Genomic DNA, 27,778 nt, shown 5'->3' with positions numbered 1-27,778 from the left:
ACAACCTTTTCTGTCCTTTTGAGGATGTTTACAAACAGCTGAAGTCAGGAGAGCTCCCAAAATCAGAACCAGCACAAAGTGCCACAGAGCGCTGATGAAAGGCTTTAGTCCAAGCCTCCACCTCAGCTAGTTCATGTCCCATACCACTGCCTCAAGCTACAGTGGCCTCCCGCCATCCCGACACACAGGCCAAGAGGAAGAGTGAAGCAGGAGACACTCATACCTTTCAATCTCCTTCTGTTTAGCAGCAAATTCCAGATTTCATACTTAGAATCTGAAATCCTTGAAGACTTGCGCAGTCTTAACAACCACTTCTACACTTTGGGAAATATTACACAGGGCAAGTGTTCACAAACCAGACGCATTCTCGCCAAAATGTCATTTATTGCAGTATACCTTTACAGGGCATACAGATTAACAGAAGTTGCAACATTTGGTTGACTCCTATTTCATTTGTACCACTTAAATAACACAATGTCATGTTTGTTTCACAAACTGTCAGTTTAGACTACCAAAATATACAGGTTTTTTTTTTCTTTCCCCCTAGCAAGGTTGTGAGGTACAACTGAAGTTCATCACTTTATCTTCCTGTGCTTTACAAGAATCTTTTCATAGATAGACCTATCAAACAATGTTTCTACATTCCTATACAAAGCAAAGAATTACAGCTGAAATTAACACCATCTGGTTGTTGCATTAACCTATAAAAATTCATTCAGTTAAAAAAAAAAAAGACATAATGGACTTTGCAGTTTTACTTAAAAATAGCCAGCTACATGTATGCACAAGTTTTTCTTGAGCATAAAGAAGAGTTTTGAATCAAAAAAGTGTTTTTTCCCCTTGGGTTTGTAGAGAAGGCACCAATTTTAGCTGCGTAGCAGCTCAAGAGCATTTTATACTTCATTTAAATTACTCAGATATTTAAGTTCTACTGTTAATGTGCAACATTTGTACCAACGGTTGCAATATTCTCCAATCGTTCCCTCTGGCTCAAGGGTACAAATATTTCTATCAGTTGTCAATGCTCCTCCAGCCCCCCAAGCTTTCTGCTCCGAGCAATGAGGAACTGAGCTTGCAAGAAGCTAACTGAAGGCAGAGCAGAAGTAAGGCCTGTACAGAACACCACACTTTTCTCCTAACTGATTTAGAGATACTCTGGAGAACTGCAAATCCTCAGTGAGGCTTTAGTGCCTTGCATCTGACAATACATTGACCATGAACAGCTTCAGGCTGACGGGTTTTCCTCCAGAGGTGCTTCTCAGCCCTTTCTAGTCTGAGATCCCTAGAGCTGCTTCTCTCCAAAGTGCAGGAACAACTGAAGAGGGGCATTCTGGAGATGCAGAAGTTGGCCATCTACGCTCAGCCTTCATCAAACTTGTCTTAGATGCTATGCCTCCCTACTCCTTAGCTGCAAAGTCATGATATGCTGTTTTCTACCTTTTACCCCTATGTGCCAAGGTATTGTGTAGTATAGATGGCAGACCACATTCTGAAGCAACCACTGTAAACAGTGCACAGAGAGGTAGGTGCTAGAACAAGCCATCAGTTACCTGGAAGCTACACAGTAGCACGGGATAATAGGATCTACAGCACAACAGCTAAGGCTAGATTTAGCATCTAAGAGGGAATGTTTGGGATGGGACTGTTTAGAAAAAAAATCCATTTCTTATTTAAGCCTAGAAGGAGCAAGAGGGGAGAAGGATAGTCCAATGCTATTGGTAAAATGCATTCTCCACTTAGTTTTGGGGTCTTGCAAGTACTAATACAAAACAAAAAAACCTGAATCAACTGTTTAGGAGCTAGTTCTGAGTATGGGATAATATGTGATCTTTCCAAACTATAAGTTATTTTAAACCTGCCTCTCACACTTCCTTTCACTGGAAATCATGTTTGGCTTGATGTTTATAGCCATTAAGTGCTCCAAATATGGCAGCCAGAAAGAGCTAGAGAATTGCAGTGTACCAAACTTCGGCCTAGAGCAGAGATTTGTTACACTTAAAACACATCTATGAGTTAAATAGGAAGGATCCCTGCTATATGGAATTTGAGCACTGTTAATGATTTATTTGTCAGCCCTTTCCCTAAACAACATGAGGTTTATACATACAGTGCTCCCTTATCTTCTTCCCACCGCCTGCCCCACCAGTCTTTAGATAAACCAACACAAGTTGAGGAGCTTGCAGTCCCACTTCTGTTTAAAAACAAAAAACCAAAATAAAACAAAAAGTTGTGCAAGAAAGCAGGGGATGTTCAGTGTATCTGGATCTACTTTGTAGTTAAAAAATTTCCAGTGGCAAGGTGGTAAGGGCAATACCCAACGATCATATGGCTTAAGTTTAATGCAAGCGCACAAGGAGGTCCACGTGCAGGGAGAGAAGAGTCCAAGAAAGATGAAATTAGAAGTGTCCCAAAGCTTAGTGTTTATGCATAGAATTCTTCTTGTTTGTGTGGTTTTTGGTATCCCCCATTAGACTGTTTTGGTTCATCCAGTGAATAGCTCCCTTCGTCTTTCTTCTTCATTCTGTACAGCATAAATACAACTAGAAACACTGCAAACGCCAGGCCTACTACTCCTCCAGCAATAACACCTAGAAAGAGAAAAAGGCCACAAATTACTCTAGATATCATGCCAGCTAATACTAAGATGATTCTGTGCTTCCATGTTAATCCTGACAGCATGGTCCCTGGCTTCAGGACTTTCAAAAATGGATTTGTCCTTGAACCAAGACCTGTCATCCTTCCATTACCATGAGCTTACTCATCTACACAAGGCAAACCTACAGAAATAGATCTGCCACTAGGCCATGCTGCAAAGCATGACAGATGGAGCAAGGCTATGTTGTTCAGCTCTATTGTTCTTTGACTCAGGCAGCATCAGAACCGTTTTACAGTAATTTGAGTGGAGTGAAAGAATAGGTTTATGTAAAATTCCAGATATCCTAGAGGTGGCTACTTTGCTATTAGCACATCAGTATTTGCTTCAGCAACACAGAATTATGAATCACCACCCTCATTTTAGAGGTCTAATGTAAAAGCCTTGCCTTCATGATCAGAGACCTATTTGCAGAATTGCAGCTTCTGCTGCCTGGAAAGACTCCTAACAAGAGTCTGCCTTTACTGATCAGAAATCCATATCAGGTACCTCCAAGAACTTCTTTTCTGTCCATTATTCCTGAGGCTCCTGCTGCTTTGGCATTCCTCCCAGAGTCAGCCAGCACTTCAGAGTTCTGGGTGGGAACCAAATCCTCATCTTTAATCAAGATGAAATCTCCCTGTTGGGACATATACAGCAGGTTATTCATGTTTCTCATGTCTTTTACTGGAGACTTTCCACAGCTTTGCATTTTTTCAGCTAAAGCCCTCCACCAATGTAACATATTAAGCCTATCATTAGTTCCAGCAAATTACCCCCCCTTCCTGCAGGCCCAACTTACTACCCGTTACTACAGCCATCTCCCTGAAAAGGGTGTCAAAGCTCTTAGTCCTCACCGGATCTCCAGAGCCATCTTCAGAAACCTCCTCATGTATAAGAACTGCATCCTCAGGAGCCATTGTTGTGGGGGCAGCAGTAAAGTCTCCCTCATGATGGATGGGGGAGTGGGGCTCAAGCACATCTTTAGTATCCAGCACATCAGAGCCAGGGGTATTAGGTTCCAAGGCACTGACTGTGCTTGAGGCTTCTGAAGGAGTTACATGAACCACCAAAGGAAAGTGAGTAGTGAGGCTTCTCATTGTTGTTATAACAGTGTCATCTGTTGGTTTCTCAGCAGGTGAGTCCAGGTTGGGTATTCCGTCCTTCACAGCTACAACTGGCTCCTCTGTCACTACACTACTAGTTGCAGATGGAGACATTACTTCCTTTTCAGTTCGGCTCTCAATCCCAGGGAACAGCTGTTCATTGAAATCCTTTGGTATTGCCAGTAATGAGAAATTAGTTGGTTCTGCCTGGATATTCCAAGTGAGAGACTGGTCTGTCAGGGGACCTGGAAAACCAAAATATTATGCTTGACCAGTTTAGAGACCTAGCAATAGTATCTTCAGGACATCTGTCTAAGTGAGGAAGCCGAACTTGCAAAGCCAATTTTAGGAATAATAGTTCACTTTGGAATTCACTATCCTTTTCAGTGGAGTAAGGAAGAGACAGACCAAGGAACTGTTTAGCAATACTTTGTTAGTCATCTGTTTTCCCCCAAGGCACAAGCACTGGTCTGTCTGCAGACAGGCCTACAAGGACATATGCTATTCAGTATGCTGGCTGGTCAGGATGGTTATTTGAGTCTCACCCCACAAGTCTTTTTATGTGATTTAGAGCAGCCACCCATATTCTCAACACCTTTAGCCATTGGTGCATTTGGCACTGATTTCATGGTCTTATTCCTGGAGAATTTCATCTACAATACAAACATGTGGCTGGAGGCAAGCAGAAAGATACCATGTTTTAGTTTTCAATAGCTTGCTCTATCTTCAGTAATATCTCCTAAACTGCAGGGTTTTACATTCAACATTGCATGCCAAAGGTGTCTCTCATGCAGTTTAGTAATCATTCTGACAGACTTTTTCTCAACCCTAAAAAATTTTTATTCTGCTTTTAAAAAATTTTGGCCCTTGGGAACTTGCACATCTGATGACAGATAAAACTCGCACTGGATGTACGTTGGCAGCTAGTGGTTTTACACACCCTCCAATGGTATCTCCTACCAACTCAGAAGTGAGGCAAAAGGCCCTCATGTTTTCTCAGTCCCATGAGTGCAGAATCACTGTAGTTTCATAACACTGCAAGTGATTTCTCATATTAGTAGCAACACACAGTAGAAACTGTTTCTGCTCCCCTTCAAATCTCCTACAACTCATTTTCTCATTTTCTGCTGATTGTTAGTAGCTGAAGCAGTATAAGAAGAGTAGATTAGGCCCCCTCTCTGTTCCCAGTTCTCGTATTCATGAAGGGGGGTTGTTTTTCTTTGAGCCAGGATACACATCAAAATCCTGGGTGCCAAGTTCTAGAAAAATAAAGCAGTAATAGTACAAGTGCTAACAACTCACCTGCACCTGAGCCTGAGAAAGCATCATCGTCATCACCAGATGAATCAAGATCTTCAGGAGGAAGGTTCAGATTTGTAGTTTGCTTTAAAAAGGAGAGGAAAAAGCCACGTTAGTGATGAGATTACTTTAAGTAATCATGTTGCTGGTACAGAGCGTCCTCTAAGGGCTCCTGAACGTTACACCAACTTTCTCTATTCAGATTGTATTTTCTTATCTTTCTTGACTCCGTCCTCCCCTTCCCCAAAACAGTAGTCCTGATTAGTCTAATTGGTATTGGGAAGGTCAGTCTTACTGTCCACCTAAGCTGCTTCCAGACTGCATGTGTTTTGGGAAAGAAGAAAGCAGAGAGCTGCATCTTGGTAACAGCCCATGGTTGCATTGTGTAGGGACTGAGAATTCTGGCTCAAGTTCTGACTGTTCATGCCTTCAGTATCTATTAACGTCTTTATCTGTGCATTACCTCATTACTTCTAAGGGGGAGAAAGGAAGGGGAGACAAAGTGTTTTTGGCTTCTCTGCCTTTTCTGCAGCTTATCTGAAACCACAGCACCTAACTGGAAGTAGAATCAGATTCCCTTTTTTAAGCACAGACTTTCAGATTAAGTCCTAATATAGAAGTCAGCTCTCCATGTAGAAGTATACTGCCCTGAGCTTTCTCCATTTAAGCTTCAAGCAGTACACTAACCAGTACAGAAGTTGAGTTGCTGAAATAAGAGGCCGAACTCCTATTCTACAGCCTCTACCAGTTTGTCATAACACACTTCTCAAAGCTCAGGATATCCAAAGAGGGCAATACTAAATAAAGCAGAGGTGTTGGCCACTTTATACAGTTACCATTCACATCAGTATAACACTCTTAGTTCATGACTAACACCAGATTTATTTCTGCAGGACTATCATTACCTAATCAGTAGTTCCCCATTCTTAGATTTCAATGCACAACCCTGCAGTTGTTTCTTCTGAATTTCATCTTTCCCCATCCAACAACATTGCCAGTTTTCCAGAATTTTTACTTCCACCCCATCCTCAATGGCACAGCCATTCCTTTCCAGCACTGTCCAATCTGCAAATTTAGTAGATACTGTACAGTCATCCAACCTGAGTAAGGTTCTGATCCTGGACTTATCAGGATTATGAAATCTCACTTTACTACATAAAAAGAACATACACTCTTGCCAGTTTGCACCCAGGCCCACAGTAATTCCCTAGCTTGCATTAACATGGTGTCATTTTAAAATGAACAGAAGACTCACTTTCATCCTAGGAAGAAGTTAGCCAATGTTGGTATGATCTGTCAAACAAAGCTATGGAGCTCTCTCATTGTCAACTTCATTGCTTAAATAGCTGTACTTATTAACCTTATATCTTTTGCATTCTTTAATGTATTAGGTTTGTTCAGTTCTGTCTTCCCTTCTTTATAGTTTATTCATCCCCCACATTTCTCGAGAACAACTAGTTTCCAAGGTGACTGACAAGCCCACCACATGTTTACAAGGGTCGATCTATGTGAAGAAATATGCTAGTTTCCACCAGCTTATTCAAGTCCAAAATCTTACCCTTTCTATGAAATCATTGCAGTTAGATGATTGAAAAAATAGTTCAACACTTCAGCGCTCTGCTTTGGCTGCTGCTTTCCTTATTTACTGTGATTGTGGTGGTGGGGGGGGGGGAAGGGAGAGAGGTCACTCTTCCTTAGGTTTCTGCAAGCATATTTCTAGACTAATTTCTTCTTGCCTTTGAACCTTTTGTTTAGCAGCATATCATGAGGTAATCTGGATTTTTAGATTTGTCCCTGCTTGTTTGCACTGTGCTTTTGCACTCATCCATGGAAACTAGGTCAGACAAGTACTTCCTGTACGTTTTCCTTCTTGTGTCTAAGGTCAGGGAAGAGCTTGTGACTCATAGAAGCTGATCTCACTACACTTTCCATATTCTTTCTTTACCGAGAGTTTGTACTAACTTAATCTTTAAAAGACTGCCAGGCTTCCAAAACTCTTCTCCCTTAAGCTTCTGTTCCAGTAAGTTCATAACTGAAGTCAGACCTCAAAAACAGCACCATTTTCTTCTCTTTTTTGACATTTTTCTCCTTTTCTTTCATAAGCAGTTTGAGCGTGAAGAGGGGATGCATTTTTCTCCCAGTGGGAGGATACTATCTTGAAGCAGATAGAAAGCAATCTCTTCACTTCTTATTAAAGAAAGGCACTGCCAGTAGAGTCTAAGAACTAACACCACACTCCTTTATTTAGGATCTCTTGACACTGGGAGAGGAGATTAATTTACCTCCAAATCTGAATCCTCAGGAGTAGCTCATACAGAAGCAGCTCATACAGGAGCTCATACAAGAAAACTTGAGCAGATTTGATGGTCTACAGACCATGGCTCTTGAAAGGATTGCAGACTGTCAGGAGATTAAACATCAGCTCTTGATCTTGACTACCAAGCCAGCACCTGTCCCCCTTTCGATATTAATGCATGAGGCTTGTTCAGTCATGCCACACTTCCTTCCTCATTATCCAGTGTGTTCAGCAAGCTTATCTACTACCTTGCATTCCCCCTCTCTCCTGAGTTTTGAACCTCTTCCCAGGCTTCTGTACGTTATGCTTCTCTACGGCCTTTGTCGTGTATCTGTTTGAATCCTAGTTTGAATCCTGTATTTTAGCAGGGATAGCTTGAACACGTGGAAGTGCTCCTCAGAGAGGCAAGCTAAGTGTAGCACAGTCTAAATAAGCTGGCAATACTCTTCCTAATGCAACCCAAGATACCATTGGCCTTCTTGGCCACAAGGGCACATTGCTGGCTCATGGTCAACTTGTTGTCCACCAGGACTCCCAGGTCCTTCGCCATGGAGCTGCTTTCCAGCAGGTCAGCCCCCAGCCCATACTGGTGCATGGGGTTATTCCTCCCTAGGTGAAGGGCTGTACCCTTCCCTTTGTTGAACTTCAGGAGGTTCCTCTCTGCCCATCTCTCCAGCCCGTTGAGGCCTCTCTGAATGGCAGCACAGCCCTCTGGGGTATCAGCCACTCCTCCCAGTTTTGTATCATCAGCAAACTTGCTGAGGGTGCACTCAGTCCCTTCATCCAGGTCACTGATGAATAAGTTGAACAAGACTGGTCCCAGTACTGACTCCAGGGGGACACCACTAGCTACAGGCCTCCAACTAGACTTTACACCACTGAGCACAATCCTCTGAGCTCTGCCTTTCAGCCAGTCCTCAGTCCACCTCACCGTCTACTCATCTAGCCTGCACTTCCTGAGCTTGCCTGTGAGGATGTTATGGGAGGCAGTGTCAAAAGCCTTACTGAAGTCAAGATAGACAACATTCACTGCTCTCCCCTCATCCACACAGCTAGTCATCCCATTGTAGCAGGCTATCAGACTGGTTAAGTACAATTCCCCCCTGGTGAATCCATGCTGACTACTCCTGATCACTTTCTTATCCTTCATATGCTTAGAGATGGCAGCCAGAATGAGCTGTTCCATCACCTTTCCAGTGATTGAGGCAAGGCTGACTGGCCTGTAGTTCTCTGGGTCCTCCTTCTTGCCCTTTGTGAAGACTAGAGTTACGTTAGCCGCCTTCTAGTCCTCAGGCACCTCTCCTGTTCTCCATGCCCTTTCAAAGATGATGGAGAATGGCCTAGCAATGACGTCCACGAACTCCCTCAACATTTGTGGGTGTATCCCATCAGGGCCCACAGACTTGTGGATGTCAAGTTTTCCGAAATGATCTCTAACTCAATCCTCCTCAACCAAGGGAAAGTCTTCCTTTCTTCAGACTTTCTCCATGGTCTCCAGGGTCTAGGATTCCTGAGGGCTGGTCTTAGCAGTAAAGACTGAAGCAAAGAAGGCATTCAGTAACTCTGCCTTCTCTATATCATTCGTCACCAGGGCCCCTGCCCCATTCAGTAGCGGGCCCACATTTTCCCTAGTCTTCGTTTTGTTAGTGATGTATTTGAAGAAGCCCTTCTTGCTGTCCTTGACATCCCTTGCCAGATTCAATTCCAAATGGGCCTTGGCCTTTCTAGTCACATCCCTGCATAGTCTGACAACGTTCCTATAATGCTTCCAAGTGGTCTGTCCCCACTTCCATCTTTTGTGCACTTCCTTCTTCGAGTTTTGCCAGGAGCTCCTTGTTCATCCATGCAGTTACATAAAGACTATGCTTCTTGCCCCATAGATGACAGCTTCTGTATAAGGATGTAGGGATGAAAGGCAGTAAGCTTTCCTTATGACACCACGAAATATGAGTAGAGAGGAAAGGTCATATTTCTATAATGATCTGCTGCTGAAGGATTTCAGATAGCAAGGTTAACACAAGACACCGACTCAGGAGAGCATCAGAAGGGTTTGAACTAATTTGGGTTTGCACCAAGAGGGACCATACTGTTCATGGTCAAGGCTTTTCCATGACCTTTTATTGCAGCTGAGTTTCACCAGCGAGAAGGTTTTGATTAGTCAAGAGGATTAGGGGCAACAGAACACAGACTGAATCACTAGTACTGCTATCATACATAAGAGCTGAAAAAAAATTCTAGCTTAATCTAAGATTGTTCTACAGACAACTCTGCAATACTTTAGCTCAAAATATTTTTCTCAGGCTGTTAGATGTAATGAGCTACTGTGGACATGCCTTTAGAAATCACCTCCATCATCATCATCCAGTTTATTTTTCAGTCTAGTGGGACTATTTGTGGATGAGTTGCACTATAATTGATGCCAGAGAGGCTGGATGAACACTTTGAAGTTCAGGCTGTGGATGCTTTGAAGGATTATCTTTGTCAGAAACCTGATAGCATCTTACATATTCTAGTTAAAAAGCTTTCAATTTTGATATTGAATCCTCATCATGTTGCTTTTTTACAGTATAACAAGCTCACAATTTTTTACCTATTTGTTAAAGCCGCAGTTCAAACAGCTGATGAAAAATATTTGCCTGGCCTAGGGAAACCCCTACGATTTGGTGTCACTTTGCACAGTAACATTTTTAACACTATGTTTCATATACATTGACCAGTTCCCATTAAGCGGTAGAGACCCCCTTCCCCAAGTACCAAAGCAGCCTGTTCAGGGAAAACCCTCTGGAGGCTGCTAGCCTCTGCTCTTGCTGAGCGCTGTATTGTTACAGAACAATAGTTATTCACTTCTGCTAGGATAACCAGAAAGCTGTTTAGTGGGATCTTCAATTTAATCAAGAGTGGGCCAGGTTTTCAAAACTCATTAGCGATATTAATGGCTCCAGAAGTCAGACACACTCCAGATTTTTTTTTTAAGGCATCTTTTCTAACCATTCTTTACTCTTCCTCTTGGTCCTAGTCTTGATACAAGAGCTATTCTGTGCTTATTCAAGTGAGCTGCCAGGGAGTTCCCTTCTGCTAGAGCACACAGCTGAAGTACTGTCTCATGATGAAGGGGAGATTTATTAGCTGATCTCACTCCATCCAAACTGGAAACCACATTTCTTTAATTTGGACTTACGGTATATGTAAAAGGAAGCAGCTTATTTCAAACTGTTCTTCGAGGTAAGCAAAAACACTGGCTTTACCACAAGCTGGTACAAGTCCTAAACTAGATTAAGGATGATTTGTATCCCACTCTTACTAATCCTCGTTAGTGATCAGATTATTACAGCAGTGTCAAAAACACTTGAAATCCTCCATTATCTGAATAATGCTGTTAAATTTGCACGTTTATTTCTTCAAGTAGTAAATCCTTCTTATTCAGCTGAATAAGAATGAGCTGCAACGAGCTCTCTTGTGCCTGACACCTCCCTGGGCACCCTGCAAGATTATTCCAACATTACAGGATGCAAGAGCAGTGACTTGCTATGTTGTTTAACAAGACAGATAAGAGAGACAAGCATTCACACTCTCCAGTTTGCCTATCGAATATTACACTGGAGTGCCTGGAAAAGACTTGCACAGGGATTTGAAGAGTTCTAAAATAAACCCAAATAGGTGTTTGTTGTTCACCTTTTTCTATATACTGAATAGCAGAGCTAATCAGTAACAGAATTATTATCCAAAGCAGAGCAGCACGAGGAGTCTCTAACCTCAGAATATTGGCATTAGTGTGTGGGAAGACAAAGTTGCCTGCTGAGAAAAATTTTAGCTTAGTTAAACCTTGATATTCTCCAGTTAATACCCCAGACATGATTAACTCCAGTGCCAGCTGTCCATGGTCACCAGGAAGCTTAGACGACTAAAGAAGAAGGGGAGAGAGAGAAAACAAACAAGCAAGCAAGCAGAAACAAAAAACAAAAAACCCTCACGCACAAAGATAAATGAAGTGGTTATCTACCTAACCTGTGTGCAGTCATCTGCTAAAGGAGCAGACTAACAGCACAGGCCAAAGAGCAGAAACACAGCTACAAAATCTGTGCTAAGAACAGCCCACAGACTGGGGCTAGGCTCAAGTAGTACTTTTATCCCCAACTACCCTTCTAACAAAGGCTGTTCAAAGCATTACAACAACTACCCACCTTCTCTGTTTCAGATGTTGCCCCCCGCTGCCTCCAAAGGAGCTACTGCTGTGCACCAACAGGCTTCAGCATCCCCACCTGACCAAGCACCAGTTTATGTCAGCTGGAATAAGACTGGTCAGGGGCTGTCAGGGTGCTCATCCCATAGGGAAGGGCTCAGACAGGGCTCTCAAGTGGAAAGGTAAAGGATGCTCTTTTGCTCAACAAGGCAAACCTATTAAAGCAGGACAAGGTAAGTATGCCAGTGAATCTGGCTGCTGCTTCATCGTGTCACCCTTGAGATAAGGAAATCTAGAAAACCTTGGTTGAACTGAGTTCTTACCGATTTTCTATTTTTGGCTAGTGCGCCAAGAAGGGGACCATCTTTGAGGGAGAGGTCCTAGCTGCAACAGCAGTTGTTCTGGTTTGAAGCACAAACCACCTGATCATCACACAGTAGCTATCCTGGGGCACTCAGCTTTCCAGGCAGCAAAATAAACACCTTCCAACACCTACCTAAAATAGGACTAGAGCTTTTAGGATCTATTCCGCTACGGGCAGAACAGACCAAACTGTAAACTCAGCCCACCATCTGTTAGGCTTTGATCTCCCCTTTTTGTGAAGTTTTGTGGCCACAGCTGTAAAAGCATATGCTGATCCTTTGAACAAAATGCAGTGGCCAAGGAAGAACATCAAGTGGGTTTACCCTTTCTCTGGCAATGGATGCTACAACTTGGGACTAAAGGCACTGTATATATAGCAATTCTGTACACACAGCAGCTACAGCGCTAATAGTTTCTGAGCCTCACCTGACACGTACTACACTCTTGCCCAATCAACATTACATTTTCTCCTCACTGTGACAGGGCAACTTTTTAATTAAGCAGGGCTGAAACACAGCAATCAACGTGCCAAGACCGAAAGTGAACCGGCTTGTCACCATCACATTGGGTTTCATGTTCTGCAACAGGGCCCTTTAAACTGTTGTTCACCCTGCCTCCTCCCATGAGAGCATGTCCCTTCATGATTTCTGGACCATCCTCTGCGTAGCTGTTTGTGCAGTCTCACGGTGAACCAGATCAGAGAACAGGTCTGGTTGAAAAAAAACAATACAAAACAAAAAAGAACCAACCCCCCCCCCCCCCATCATGCAAAGAGTTTTCCAGCAGGACCAGTTCTCCAATACTGTTTGGCACGTGAATGCACAAGTGTTTGTCTTGGCACAGGGCAGAGTGAAGCAGCCAGGGCTGCTTAAGCACTTTATACAGAATCGCAGCCTAGGCTCTCAGGATGCTGACACACAGTCACCTATCCCACAGCACAGAGGCAGTAATATTTCCCCTGCCACAGCCATGCATTATGGAAATGGGCACCACCACCCTCAGGCTGCAGGCAACATGCAAACTGGAGGCTGACTCAAAGGGCTGACAAAAGGAGCAAGGAGAGAGGTTACTGGGAGAGTTCTCTTCTGCAAAGATTATGCTTGTTCGTGATGGATGAGGTGAGGTTACTGGGAGAGTTCTCTTCTGCAAAGATTATGCTTGTTCGTGATGGATGAGGTTTGTTTCCAAGTCAGACAACAGCGCTTTAAGTCCTCCCTGGGTTCCTAGACATAGCTGTCACAAGAGCAGAGGCTAGATAGAAGCCTTATGCAGAAAGACAGTAGTACTTCTCCTGTCTTGGGCCACCTGAACTTTCCCAGAGGTCTGGTATCATTGCAGTTTTGTACTGGACAAGGAACCTGCTGCAAGCGTTGCACTTCCTGCAGTAGAGAGGGCTGAGCAGTGCTGGGGCAGCAGCAGTCCAGCAGGGCTTTCAACACCATAGCCAGGGAAGCTTGTAGCCACCCAGCACACACAGTATCCGTGACAATGCATCACTTGAAGGATGAGTCCTTCACCTCAAAGCTGACACAGAACAGCTGAGCTACTTCCCGATTATCTGTTGGCAAACTCCAGCAAATGTCTCATCGGTCCTTCAGCAACATAGAGAAGCTGAGCAAGAATCTGTGCTCCTGCTATTTCATCAGGAGGCCGTATCAGACAGGTAAGTTATTACACACTGCTTTCACTCATGCAAGCCTGCTATTTCTAGTCAAGCCACACAGCCCAAGCTAATGACTGAATCTCAGTGACAAGTCAACACATCCACAAACATGGCACCACACAAGTGCTAATTTAATGCTGTATCAATGGCAGGTGTGGGTTGTTGCAATACAGCCAAGAGTGGGGTACCTTTTGTCTCCCAGGTTCAAGGAAGCCTATGTTTTCCAGATGCACCCTAACGAGAAGCCCTTTTCCCTGCAGCTAGTCTCAAGAGAAGCAGCCAGTGCAGTTTTGTGCTACAACAGCTTTTGTTTAAAGAGCTTTCACTGCAGCTCTTTAGCATACTTGTTAGTTCAGTCATTCATTTGTTCAGATAGCACAAGAAAGCCACAGTCAATGGATAATCTTAAAGAGTTGTACAAAGTAGGCATAGCTCAGCAAGACCACACAGCTAACAGCACTGGTTCATTCTGAATTAGTTTTAATTGATTTCAGCTAGCTTGAGAGACAAACAGTGAGCCAAGTATGCCAAAACTGGACACACTTAACTTGTCTTAAAACCCACTGACTTGAGGTCACCAGCACTTCTTACTTTCTAGTGTAGTAAAGCTAGCAGAGAAGTGTTGAAGTTTTGTACCAAAAGCCAGTTCATCTACTTGTTTAAACAAAAAGCACAAACAGAGAATTGCTTAGTTTCAGCTGAAGGTAGCGGCAAGCTGCCATTCCCAGGAACCCTGACAGAGAAAGGTTAGAAGAGTGGTGTATGCTGCAGGTCAGAGACAGTCCTTGCTGGATGGGTTTAAATTTCATAAAGAAGTTTAGTAGCCCAGAGGCCACTACCCATGTATACAAGTAACTACAACACAGATTAGTACTTTTCCTTGTGTCAGGAGGGTCAAGTTATAAGTGACAAGAGTTTAAGGTCCCTGACCTGGATTCTTCCTCCTGCGCTAGTATAGCCACATGCCCTCTGGCTACCACATATTCTGATATGGCTGGTTCACACCATGTACAGTGACTGCAGAGTACGCGCAGCCCCTGCTATGGAGTTCAAGCAGGTGAGGTTGCGCAACTCACTCAAGACAAATGGTCGGCAGCTGCAGATGCTTAAATGGAGACTGAACTTTGTAGCGTTGCTCTCCAACACTTATATACACAGTGACCTTAGCCTTCAACAGCAGTCCAGCAACAGCAGTCCCTGTCCTCAGCCACTTGTTTCCATTCCCTCATTGATCTCTGTTGCCATGAACAAACAGCCTGGCTTGCATCTGCTTGCAAAATCCTTCCCTTGCCCCATCTCCATCCACCCACTCACCCTGTTTTACAGAATCAGCACTGAGGACTGTCACTAGAGTGAAGCTTGCTGCAGACTCCAGGACTTCCTGACAAGTGCAACAATGTGCTTTAATGTGTTACCCTTAGACTGCCTAATTGTTCCTTGATAGCACATATGGGTTGCAGAAGCTAGTCCCCACAAAGCTTAGAAACAACCCAGCTCCCAGTGAGGTACATCACTTAGTATATCAGCTCTTCCTTCAAACTCAGTCTCTAGCTATATTTACCAGTCTCAGGACTTGTAAAGCAGCTGGTATCTCCATTTGTCCCATTTAACTCTGTCTGCTTCCAGTAGGCCTCTAGCTCAGACTGGGTAATGTGCAGCCATAGGCTACGTGCCAGCATCTCAAGAGGCTCAGCACTTCTCTGCCTCTCCTGCTGCCACTGTCACTGCAGAGAAGAGTGCAAGCCACCAACACTGTTGATACAAGAGGCAATTCAAGCACTTTGATTTCACAAGAGTGCAACTGGCTCTTTTCAGCAACTCCGTTCATGAAGTCCCTGCTCAGAAATCCAAAATGTGTCTGTCAGAAAGTGTGGCATGTTTTTGGCATCGAAACTGTTCAGATTAGGCTACTGGCATGCTCAGAATCACCTCACTCTTCCCTAAAATATAACAACCTACACATCTCTCCCAGTGCTGCCTCTCAGCAGAACCAGGAAAACGTGTGCACCTCTGGTCCTAGGGAAGCCCGTTTCCTGGAGGCATATGCCACCCTGAACTTGGCTGGTGGAACTACTACCATTTGAAATGAGCTCCATGCTAGCCTTCGTGTGATCACTAAACTACTAGGAGCAATACTACAGCTCTACTAGGAGCAATACTACAGCTGGATAAGTGCTCTAAGCTCAGCAGCTTTGCTCACAGAAGTCACTTCTGACCCAGCTGCCATGGTATTCTGGGGGGAAAGAAGTCGATCTACTTCACCTGAGGAAGGGAAGCCAAAAATGCAACCAGGAATACTTCCTGCCTCCAGGAGTTGTTATCAGCCAAGAGCAAGTATAACAGCCTTTGGTATCTGGACACACAGCAGTGAGAAGACCTAGGGTTCTCATCCTAATCCTGGGAGTTTCCTTCCTTGAACTCTAGCAATTACCTCGTGCAAGACACTCCATGGAGCAGGGAGACAAAGCTGTAAGATCTCCTTGAAGCACCACAGAAGCATTTTCACTTTACTAGCAATACACCTATACATTTCTGATTTGAGCAAACTGCTTGCAGTGTTAGGCTAGCTCAGTGAAGTCCAAGTTGCAGATGAAAACCCCTAGTGTATCAGACTAAGGGTTTACTGGAAGTAGTTTTCATTCCTAGCACCTAACAAGGTATTTCAGCAGAATGATGACCTCGCAGCCCTGGAGTAACCAAAGGTTTCAGCTAAACCAAGTTAGCTGGTAAACTTACCCAGACTACGTAAATCTACGGATAGTTAGTTTTACAACAACAAAACAGCTGACAGGATATTCTGATTACTTACATAAAGTTAGAGTGGAATCACCCAGACTCAAGGTTTTCCAGGAGAATATATCCTATAGCAACAGCCTGTGCACAGACAACAAAGGTTACTTTCTATTTGCTGACACTTCAGTGGCTGATACGTCTGCCAGCTGTAAGGCCTGCTGCTCTGGAACTCTGCTTTAGCTTCCTAGCTTATCAGCTTGTAGTTCCCTGCAGGATATATATCAAGTTCTTCATATCATGGCAATCAACTTCAGACTCAAAAAATCCAGGGTTCGACTTTATCGCTTTTGTAAACTCCACATTTGTCTCCAGAGGACATACAATGAAGTCTCCAATGATTGTGAAACAACTTTTTTCTAAAAATCTGCATCTTCCATACATACATCCCAGACATCTGTGGCCTTTAATGCTGTATTTTATTATAAACTTTGTATCCAGCTCCTTAGTTACAGCAGCACCACCACTCCTTTTCGGGCACACCTCCATCGAAGAGCTGATTGATCAGGGAATGGGAAGCATCCAGAAAGAGCTGCCTGGCTTGAACAGACGTTATCCCAGTCTCCGTCTCATACATGCATGCCGGATGGCAGAGCCATTCACACTCCACTGCCTGGATCCCTTGATGCTGTTATTTGCCAGTCTGCTACAAAAGACTTTGACTATTTGCAAGGGAGCCATAGAAGCAAATTAAACTTGAGTAGCAAAATGAGCCAACAGTTATCATTCAGCAGTAACTCCCTTCTGATCTGGGCACACTCGCTATAGCTAAGCTCTAGCCAGTACTAAGAAACACTGCTCTTGCACAGCAGGATTCACATCAGTCAGCCACGGGCCTGTTAGGAAGAAACCTGCAAGTCTCAATCAGCAACCAATGCTGGACACTATGCAAGCAGCTTTGGATTTTGTCTTCAATCCAGTGGGGGCAGTTTCTGCACCCTGGCAGGTCTTACACTAACACAGAACAGATAAATGTATGCTTTTCATGTGCTTCTATGCCCCACCATTTCCAATTCACTTGAAAAAGTTCAATATGCATTACAGGATGGAGCCAGCATTGATGTGAAAAAGTTGAGCCTTTCTCTATGCCCCAAGGCATGCCACCAGGTCTGTTTTAGTCACAGGATCTTAGAAGCATTGACTAATTCTAGATTGTTTAATGTAAAGTCATCTCTGCTACACAGATGCAGTCACACCAGCATGACTAAGCCATGCATAATAGGACTGAAACATCTCCACTAGATGCATGAGCTACATCTCATGTCAGGAATACCCTGTGCCATCCCAAAACTCTTCCAAAAGACACACTTTCAGCACCACACTGTCCTTCCACATAGTCTTAGCACCTCCTGAGTGTAGATGCCCACGTCTAAGAAAAGCAGCATGCAAGTGCTTCAGTTACTACACTAGTCTCCTTGGGATGAACAGCAGGCCAGATGATCTTGGGGCACAAGCTGCACATTTCATTGAATTACTCTAACGCAGAACACAGTGCAGACTGCATGAACTCTCTTTGAGAAATATGCATGCACACAACCACTGCAACATATAGCAAGTGATCTACCCATACAAAATTGTACTGAGATCAAGTCCTCCATGCCTCTTCTTGAGACTCCAGTGTTCACTGTGTTCAGGTTTACAAAGAGTAAGACTGAGAGTTTGCTTGTTTGCTTACTAGGTGTTGCTAAATTTAACTGTAAATCAGACAGTAAAGCAGATTATGGAAGTTGGTTGGTGTACTTCCAAACCGAGTCATGAGGGTGTTGAAGTATCATTTCAAAGCTGAAGCATCTAATGAAACACTCCCATCAGAAATAGTCCTTAAAACCCTGCTGCTACAACTGTGCTCTCGTCACCTATAGCTTTATCCTTAGAAATGACCATTATACATTTCTTGACTAAATGCCTAGTGGATTAAAGTAATTGATATAGATTCACTCAGCTGAACTGTTCAATACTGTATCTGTAGAACAGAGCCATGAACAAGAGATTGTTACAAAGGCAGGACCAACAGGAGAGCTTCTCTGTGACCCATCATAACAGATACTGGCTTCAGCCACCTCATGCCTTCATTTTGGGGTATATGGCTTGTCCCCCTTTCTTATCCATGGCCTAGCTTCAGAGCAGTCACGAACTGCCCTGAGGCAACTAGAGTTCAGGGGGCGATGTTACCACATTTGTGAAGTCCAGATGCTTTCCTGCCTATTATGGGCAACTGTGAGGCTTAATAAGCTGTGATTTGGGCATCCTTGCATTTTACACATCTGTATTGTAAGGAGAAAACTGACATCACTAAAGCTGCCTCTGCTGGAACATCAGGCATTAAGACAACTCATTAGAGCAGCATTAAAAATCGCAACTCCAGGTGAAGTACTTTAGTGCCAAGTTACTCCTAGCACGTCCTTTAGTCCAAAAAAGTTTTTGGTGGGAGTACCTTCAGAATACCTTAGATGATCCCTCATAATAGATAAAATTAACTCATAAGACACTGCTCAAACATCACTTTGAGTTAAAGATATTTCACATAGAAATAGCTTTTGGGTCTAGTCAGTGACGACCTAGTCAGCACAACAGACCTCTAAAGAAAGGTCTAAAGACCTTTCTAAAGAAAATAGAGTATAAAACACTGAAGAATCAACTTATGGGCTAATACTAAAACTGAACAGTGCCAAGCACAGGCTGAATCACTGGCATATACCAGCACTATCAGTACTACTTGGAATACTTTGCTGTTACACGTTTGTAGTATAACCCCAGAGGTCTCAGTTGATTTTACACAGGATTTCTCGTGCAACTGTAATTGGTCATCTTCTGAAGCCTACGAAAGGCCCCCAAAGGTTCAGTTTTCAGTGGGAGACTCCTGCTCTCTTGTCGTGAGCTTTCACTTTCTTTTACTGGACAGTGCAGTCTTTACAATTTCACAATATCCTGGGCCTGGTGCCAGAGACCCACTGGCTACATCTATACTAGTAAACTAAACAGTAGCAGGGAACATCCCTGGGCACTGGAAAACAATCACCTAAACCACCAAATTGTTAGAATGATCCTCAGCACAGTTTCAGGTCTTGACAACCAAAACGCTCCCAAATAACACATGGGAACGTTCCCCAGCAGGCAATTTGGATGCAGAAGATGGTGAGGATGTGGGGCATCAAGGGATGAGTAAAACAATAAGATCTGTTGTATGGTTGTGACCCTGTGACATTTTGGTTGGCCTCAGGACAGAACAGTTCCCAGCCTGTTGTACTTACTGGAATAGGTATAATAGTGAGTCCTTAGATCCTTTTCACTCTCTTTGGCTGCCTGCTGGAGAAAAGGGGGCATACTGAGCATATAGCGTCTTTTCAGTTGAGACAGTAACAACTTTAATTACTCAGGATCACATCTTCCAGCTTCTGCAGCAAGAAGCTCACATATCAGTGCGACTACAGACTGCAGATTGAGGAACTTTTAACAGGTTACTCAAACACACTTCACAGCAGAGGCAATGCTGCTGGAGGATTAAGCTAGCAGCTTTCCTGTTCAAGGACATGAGTCAGTTGATGTAAGAGCACGATAGCAGAGCACTCCTTTGCCACTGCCCAGACATGCCAGAGTCAGCCTCTTTTGTTTGGTGCTTTGTTCACTGATGGGAAAGTAGTCACGATCTAGATGATTCCTCCGTTAGGACAGAAAAGAGATTTAGAAGTCAAAGCTGTCTAGCTGCAGGCTGTTCGGCAAGTTTCGGTGCAAGCCTCACTTTTCTACTGCACGTAGGTACCACTTACACCCTGCTCAAGCTAGTGAGGTGGACGAATCTCATTCGGCCATCAGATCTGCCAGCACGAGAGCCTCTATTACAGTTTTATAAGCACAGAGCGGGGATGAAAAATTTCACCTATATTATTACTATTTGTGTCAGACATGAATTCAAGCAAGCTTTGCAGTTCCTCTAGTTTGGGCTTTCACTCCTCTCACCCCCAAATTTTTGATGAGAGCAAGTCTGGGTTCTGTCACTAAATAAGGATACCTATTTGTATTAGCTGCTCAACAGGGTAACAGGTCTTCTCTTCCACAGAGACACTCTTACCCCAGACTGACATCCTGGTAGACAGACAGGCTGCTCTGAGTTCCTGCAGTTGTGCAGATGCAGGCATGCAAAGCTCCCAGATCACACATTCTGGGGTTAGGGCACACAGTCTCCTAACCCTGCTGTAAGCCAACACCCAGGCAGGGAGATGTACCTACATTCATCCACCCTGCTGGTCTCAAAGCATACAATAAGGCAAAGCAAGCCACAAAATATCTGCTTCCAGCCTATACTATCTTGATTTTAAAAGGCACACAACTCACATCTCCTTTGAGGCATTTCAGAGCCTTACCCTGCTGGTCCCCAATGAATTACAGATCCACTGCTGACATTTGTTTTACCTAACAGGTAAAGGTTGCAGTCTACAGAGCAATATCGAGACTACGAAAGGCTACAATGAACTGGTCAACAAGATGAGTGTCCTGTTTAATCTTGCTGTCGCTTGTGGCAGAAGTTTTCAGTATGGATAGGTTTCTGTTTTGGGATAGGAAAGACTCAGGTAGTTTCCTCCTGCAACACTGTAGCTGCCGGTTCTGGTCCCCAGGGAGCATGCAAAGGCCCCTTACCAACACAGCCACAGCAGCACCACTACAACACAGCTTCACAAGCGCTCTCATCTGGAAATTGTTACATTAATCACTGTTCCCTCTCCAGATGGTAGACTGGCTCCACTCTCCCCTGCCCACCTCTGGTCTCAATACCCAGTCTGCTTTTCTAGTAATCCCTGGATGCAAGGAGCCAGGCAGGAGCTGCTGACTGGCTCTGTGAGGATGTGTACTGCCACCAACATTAGAAAGTAATTAGAAGAGCCTTCCTGTGTTCAGTGTGGGACACTCAGGGTCTGCAGTGCTGCCCAGAAAGCATTTGGCATTCCCTCCTTAAAACGTGAATGGAGTTCAAGTTTCCTTCCACTTAAGGGGCCATAAGCTCCTCATCACGTGGCACAAGCAGACAGAAGAGCAACCCATTCTCTAGCTGTGGCTTGCGTCCACCCAGGCGATGGAGCCAGGGCACTCAGAAGCTGTTGCATGAGCCAGGCAGTACTTTGCAGAAGGCTAGCTGACAGGAGCATGCGCTTGGGACTGCCTACAACCAAAATCAAGACTGTCAGCATGTGTTTCCATAACAGACATATAGCACACTGCCATCACAGCATAACAAACCAAGGACATGCAAACACAAACCCTGTAGTTCACACACACACACACAAACAGCTGTTTGCTTCAGTAAGTCCTAAAGTTACAGAGTGGAGCATGACAAGAGGACAAAACCTCCATGAAAGGCAAGATTTGTGTAAGTATTTAGAGTTGGTTGGCAGCCAGTTTCCCATCTTTTGCTTCTGTAAGGCACACTGGTTTAAAAAACAAACAAACAAGACACACACAAACAACACCCTACACACACAAACAACAACAACAAAACATGATTAACCCTATTCCTTTTGTACAATTCGGTCTAGTCAGGAGTCATTCTGTGACAGCAATCCTGAAGAGCTTCCAGTTGTGAGAAAAAGCCTGAATACTATGAAGCAAAGTGAGTGGACACTAAAGCGAACCATATTGCAAAAATGGTTTGGACTACAGAGAGGCTACAGACAAAGTGGTACCACCAGACAGCATGGCAGCCAGATGCTAGCCTAAATGAAGTATCAAGAGCTCTTCAACTGATCAATACCCCAGAAGAGATTCAAACCTGGAGCCCAGTAGGGAAAGCCATGAGTTGCAACATCTCCATTACTCAGTTGTAACTGCAACTTCAGTGACTCAACAGGAAGTTCTGTTACCAACTTCATCCAAATCCCACTAATACACTGGTTCCCATCCAGTAAAGCTGGCCTCACTGGTGAGACAGGTCTCAGCGGTGAGATACAAACATTACAGTCAAGCATGGCAAGGAGCCCAAGCTAACAGACTCTGTTGGACCCATGCCGGTTCCACAAGACCCAGAACACTGACTGCAGCCAAGCACTGCTTGAGAAACTGAGCAGTTGGGAAACCACCGCATTAGCAGATGTTGCTCCACAAGAGTTGCTTGTAGGAGGTCCAAATGTTATCTCACCTTTCCGCACTGTGAAGCCTCACCTCAACTTTTCCACTGGCATCTCCATAGCACTATCCCAGGTTTCTACCCAGACCAGATAAAGCTTGTTGCTGTGGTACACCAATAGCTTAGAAAAGCAGTAGTTCAAATGAAATATACTAGTCAACGCTAACTTAGACACCTGTTAACAAAACTGACACTTAGCACTGGAAAGGAGATGAACCTCCCTGATCTTTGCATTTTAGAATATCTTAACTTAGAAGAGAAAGGAACCTATCAGAAACATCAAAACTCCTTGTAATGTTGGTCAAAACAACTTTCACTTTTCAAGTCCATTGCCTGTATTGAAGTCTAGGGAGGAATAAAGATGCCTCACTTCCAATCTTCAAGTAAACAATGTCTTTAAATACTAAAATGCTCTGATTCCATCTTCACAGCTCATGATTAAAAAAGAAACAAAAAATTATCCATCTATGTTTCTGCTCATATTTCTCAATTCAGATTGCTGATACAGGACCCAACTATTCTCTTTGCTACAGCCTTTAGCAGAGCAAGGCTATGGTATTGTTTGGAGGCACTGATCCAGATACACTAGAACAGGAGATGGCTCTTGTTCTAGCTGAAAGTTGGTGTTTCCCACTGCTTCACTAGTCCTCTTGGCACGGAGAGAGAAACTGTCTAGTTTGTTCTTTCTGGAGAGAGTTACCAAAGAGTTTCAAACAATAAAAAGGCTATCATCTCAAGCTAAATTGCTCTCAGATTAAAATTAAGGTATCACACTAAAATTAAGGTATTGACACTCCCCTTATAGTCAAAATGGGATGTAGCCAGAGCCTGGACATATCAACTCACCTTGAAGTAGACACACAGGGGCTGGTCAGATAATTGCTATCTTCAGCTTCCCTGATTATATCTCCATGATTATAATGAAAACTTAGGCACTAGCACACATGTAGACACCTACATTAGGTGTCTCAACATCAGCTGAACATTGTTCTGAGAGTTGCAGTGCCAACTGAAGCATCCTATGTCTCAGCAACTACATCAAGTTCTAGGTGTCTTGGAGTCCCGCATTAATAGCTCTGAGTTCATGAAGAGAAGATAACATCTAAAATGAAAATACTAAGAAGTGAAAATGCTGAAGCACTGCCGTTTTACCACTGACAGCAGCTCTTCGGGAAAGAGGTCCTGTCTTGTCTTTCCCAAGAAGCGCCATCTTCCATCCACTTCTATAGCAGGCCCTACTAAAATCCCAGATCCTTAGATGTCAGATGACACAAACGATTGTGGAACATCCCTCTCAGGCATTAGGATGGCCACCTGGAGACATCTAAGCACTAGCAATGCAAAACACATACTTAAAATGGACCAATTTTGCTGCTAAAACAGCAGCCTACATTTCAGGTTAGTGCACTAGCTTAATTTTAGAAGGCTTACGGGTTTTTTGCACTTGCTGCAACTTGTCTCAGGTTGTTAGAGAGGATTGTTTGGTTTCCAGAAGCTTTGTAGTGCTGCCATTAGAAATGTAAGCTCTTCTAGCTCTTCTATAACTGAAAGAAATTTGGAATAAACAACTGCAAACTTGCACCAAAGTCCCCTTATATAATAGAAACTGTAGCTTATTTGTTTCTGCTCTAATCAGAGTTGACCAGACATGATAGACTCACTATTCTACTGACAGGTAGCCATCAGCAAGCAAGTGTTCACACGGACAAGTGCTGTTTATAGTGCTTGCTAAATAGAATAATGTGATGCTGTTCTGCATGTACTGTAGAAGAAAGTGGTTCCTCCTCATCCACTACCTACATGTTTAATAAGCAAGCTGGACTACCTAATTCCTTCTAATTAGTGTACATTCAGATAGGAATGACATCACCTTTGGAATAGGGTTCTGCCTGCTCTCCTAAGCTTGTGTTAGCCGCCAGCACACACTTCACCAGATGAAACAATCAAAACCCTGTTTTCCTCAAGATACAGGCTGGATTGTCCACTGCCCTCCTGCAACAGGCCTATGTATCTTGGCTCAGCTAACTTCACAGCAGGGACATACTGGGCACCAGTACACAGAAGTTTCCATTTGAGAGTACAACCATGCTAATCCATTAAGACGCATCAGCCTTCCTATTTCAAGGAAGAAAACATGAGTGCCCACTAAAGCCACTGGTACTTCTACATACAGAAGAGTAATCCTGCTGTTTTGATAAAGGACTTGGGCAGGGACTTGTGAACAGCTGGGCAGGGTACAGAGCATGCTCAGACAACCACCACATTAAGGAGTTCAGTGACAGCAAGCATACTCCTGGGTTCCCAAGCTGAGCACAGAGATGTTGCCACATTTGTCCCATTGCTACCACCAAACCTTAAGCTCCACAGAAGCAGGACTCCAGAATAGAGCTGGAAAAGCAAACATCCCTTCTGCACACTTTTCAAGTCCCTACTTCTGCCCCCGCTATTTCAAAAAGGGCCATTACTTTCATACAAGATGTTTTGAGCAATAAAGTGATATCTTGAAGAAGATTAGGAATTTCTTTAACGATTCCTGCAGGTAAAACTAGTTGGAAAGAAAACAGATGTTGCTTGGCCAATTTTTTTGTTCCTGCTTATTAGTTCTATGACAATATACATAAGCAGGTTAAGTTATGCAGCAATAGCCAAGGGTCAATGATGTTCAAGAGGCAGTGACACACTTTCCAATACTCAGACCACCAAGAACCAAGCACAACCACACCAATACCCCTAACACTGATTGTGTACATGCAGAGGACTGCACAATATCATTCTGCTTTCTGTGCCCGATGCTGAGTTCTTCTGCCACTTGATATAAATGCATAATTACTCCAAACTGGTGGGAAAGGGAGCTCAGTCTGTGTCACTGACATTTTGACATGGGAAAAAAGGCCACATGATCCATGGAAGGGAAACAGTCTCAGCACTGAGTCACCGCTGAGAGCCTCAAGGACTTCTGCTCCTCTGTCTTCACTCAGGACTCCCCAGGATCTAAGTGTCATCCAGGCCTGTGTGTCTCTTACATGGAGGAAAATTTCAGACCAGCATTCACCTCTTCTTTAGCAAGAAGCATTTATCATGGGCAGGGGAAGGGAATTTCATCCAAATGCACTACAGGGGCTGCAGGCAAACTGCAGGTTTTTTATGTTATTCAGTAGAAAGCCTAAACTCTTCAGATTCAGAAATGACAAGCAGAACTCTCTTCCCACAAAGCAGGATGGCTTACACTCACATGCTTGTCATTTTTAGCCATCTCATGGGCTAACTATTCACTGTCACATGGTCCAGAAGGGTATGTATCCAGATCTACGGGTAGAGTTCAGACACTGAATGGTACAGCAAAACTACAGGTAATTTGAGCTTAGATTCTCCTGTATACTTTGTTCTGTCACTCCTTATCCAGCTATTGCTATAGTTCACCTCCCCACAAGTTTCAGTTCGATCATTCAGAAAGAACAGATGCTTGTTTTGAATTTGATGATCCTGCTTGCTTAAATGAAGCCTCATGTTCCACTTTTTAACTCGTCCAAAGGGCAGAAGTCTCCACGAGTAATGCACGCAGAAGCCTGGCACGTGCAGGCGAAGTGGGGGGCGCCCTTCAATATGCAAAAACAGCACGGCGAGTTAGGCTTCATGCTCCTCATGAGGTGAGAGCAGGACTCTTATCCCACGTATGCTAACCCTGCACAAAGGGGACTAAACTCAGCCCAGGCCCTCAACACAGACCAGAGCACCAAGCAAAGCACTTTTGCAAGTGTGAAGCGCCAGATTTCTGCGGAAAGGCCCTCGGCAGGCAGAGCAGACCGAAGGAGCAGCAGGAGGGGCATCCTCTATTCATAGATGACATCTGGCGGCTGCTGCTGCACGGAAACAGAGCTTTCCGAGGCTGAAACACCGCCTGCAGCCCTACAGAGCCTCCCTGCAATTCCCCAGGAAAGCTGCTCCTGAAAGACTTTTGAGAAAGAGCAAGCCTCATTAACACAGTGTTATTAACTATGTTCCGAAGGTGCAGATTAAATCAATGAGAGCAGAGCTGGGGAAGGTAGTGAAAGAAAGCGAGCTGTGCCAAAGCCCTGGCTGGCTAGTTGGGTTTGATGCTTCAGTTGTAGGGACCGGTGGGGCAGGCTGTACGCCACTCACGTGGGAGTCCAGGGCTCACTTTTACATGGGGCTACTGGAACGCAGAGCCATTAGGGAAGTGAAGACATTCACTTGCCAGGCCAGCCACCCGGATTTTTTATCTAGCGGGCAGAAATTAAAAACATCCGGGCATACCCTCCCCAGGCAAAGGGCTCTCTGGGCACAATGGAGGCTGCAGACTAGCCGACTTCCCCGGGTCCCTTCCAACCTGAACTATCCCACGAGTAAGGCAGGAGCAAGCCTGTCCCGGGAGCTGCCCGTGGCAGCGGAGTCCCTGGCCACAGGTTACCCACGAACGGCCACATCCGAGCTCTCACCAAACTTCAGCTCCGCGCCGCAGCGAGGAGCCGAGGGCCCCCCTTCCACAAGAGCCCCAAGGGGGCCCAGCGCCCTGCCTCCCCCGGGACCCACCGGCAGGCGCCGCAGTGCCTCCGCGCCCTGCCGGGGAGCCCTGCCCGCCCCGCCGCGCACCGGCCTCGGCGCGCTCGCTGCCTCGCACCGGGGCGGAGCCGCCGGCAGGTCGGCGGCAGCAGCAGCGGGTCTGGTTTGAATTAAGGCTCCCGGGCAGCCTTGGCTGCGGTCCGCCGCCAGCACAAAAGGCCACTGAAGCCCTCCCCTCTGGCCGGGGAAGCCGGCGCGCTGCGAGGAGAGCGCCGCTCGCCGCCCGAGTAACCTGTTGGAGGGCAGGAGGGAGGCAGGGCAGCGCGACCCGCTCCCGCGCCGGCAGCGCAGCGGCCTCCCCGCGCCGGCCCCGCCGCCGCCGCCCCACGTGCGCCGCCGCCCGCGCCCCGCACTCGCAGCGCTCACCGAGACAGCGGCCTGGAAGCAGAGGGCCACCAACCCAACGGCCACCGCGTTTATCATCCTTCCTGCTCGCTGGGCTTCGGGGTGCAGAGCCTGCCCTCTCTTCTTCCACTCCCCTTCGCCTTTCTGCTTCTTTTTTCTTTTTCCTCCCTTTTATTTATTTTTTTAATATATTCAGTTTTTCTCTCTCCAATTTTCTTTTTTTTTTCTTTTTTTTTTTTCTTTGCAAGCCACCAAACCCGCCTCCCAGCAGCGCTCTACAGTCGCGAGGAGTTGAACTCTGTCTTTTAATGAACCCACTGCAACAACCTTCACCTACGGCCACCCCCCCGCCCGGCCCCGCCTCCCTTCCCCTCCCCTCCTTTCCTCTCCCTGCGCTGCGCTGCGCTC

The 27,778-nt window shown here is 44.9% G+C and overlaps 1 protein-coding gene across 1 annotated transcript; it reads right to left on the bottom strand.

Moving 5' to 3' along the window:
* Nucleotides 1-364: 364 nt before the first annotated feature.
* Nucleotides 365-27,778, bottom strand: SDC1 (syndecan 1). Its single transcript, XM_026116668.2, has 5 exons — nucleotides 27,392-27,778; nucleotides 5,041-5,122; nucleotides 3,490-3,983; nucleotides 3,143-3,272; nucleotides 365-2,588 (listed from the first exon to the last, which is right to left on the bottom strand). Exons 1-5 carry the CDS (start codon nucleotides 27,446-27,448, stop codon nucleotides 2,422-2,424), a joined length of 930 nt encoding a protein of 309 aa, XP_025972453.1. The 5' UTR covers nucleotides 27,449-27,778; the 3' UTR covers nucleotides 365-2,421.

Source organism: Dromaius novaehollandiae, chromosome 3, assembly GCF_036370855.1.
Source record: "Dromaius novaehollandiae isolate bDroNov1 chromosome 3, bDroNov1.hap1, whole genome shotgun sequence".
Taxonomy (NCBI): domain Eukaryota; kingdom Metazoa; phylum Chordata; class Aves; order Casuariiformes; family Dromaiidae; genus Dromaius; species Dromaius novaehollandiae.
Note: the sequence above shows the minus strand (reverse complement) of the source record. Positions and strands in the feature narration are given on the sequence as shown.

Excerpts from the sequence above, each read along its gene's own strand:
- SDC1 (XM_026116668.2), bottom strand. The coding sequence starts at position 27,448 with ATGATAAACGCGGTGGCCGTTGGGTTGGTGGCCCTCTGCTTCCAGGCC. Across the intron at positions 3,984-5,040 it reads TTTCTCAGGCTCAGGTGCAG|GTCCCCTGACAGACCAGTCT; the intron begins GTGAGTTGTTAG and ends TTGGTTTTCCAG. Across the intron at positions 2,589-3,142 it reads CAGAAAAGAAGTTCTTGGAG|GTGTTATTGCTGGAGGAGTA; the intron begins GTACCTGATATG and ends TTCTCTTTCTAG.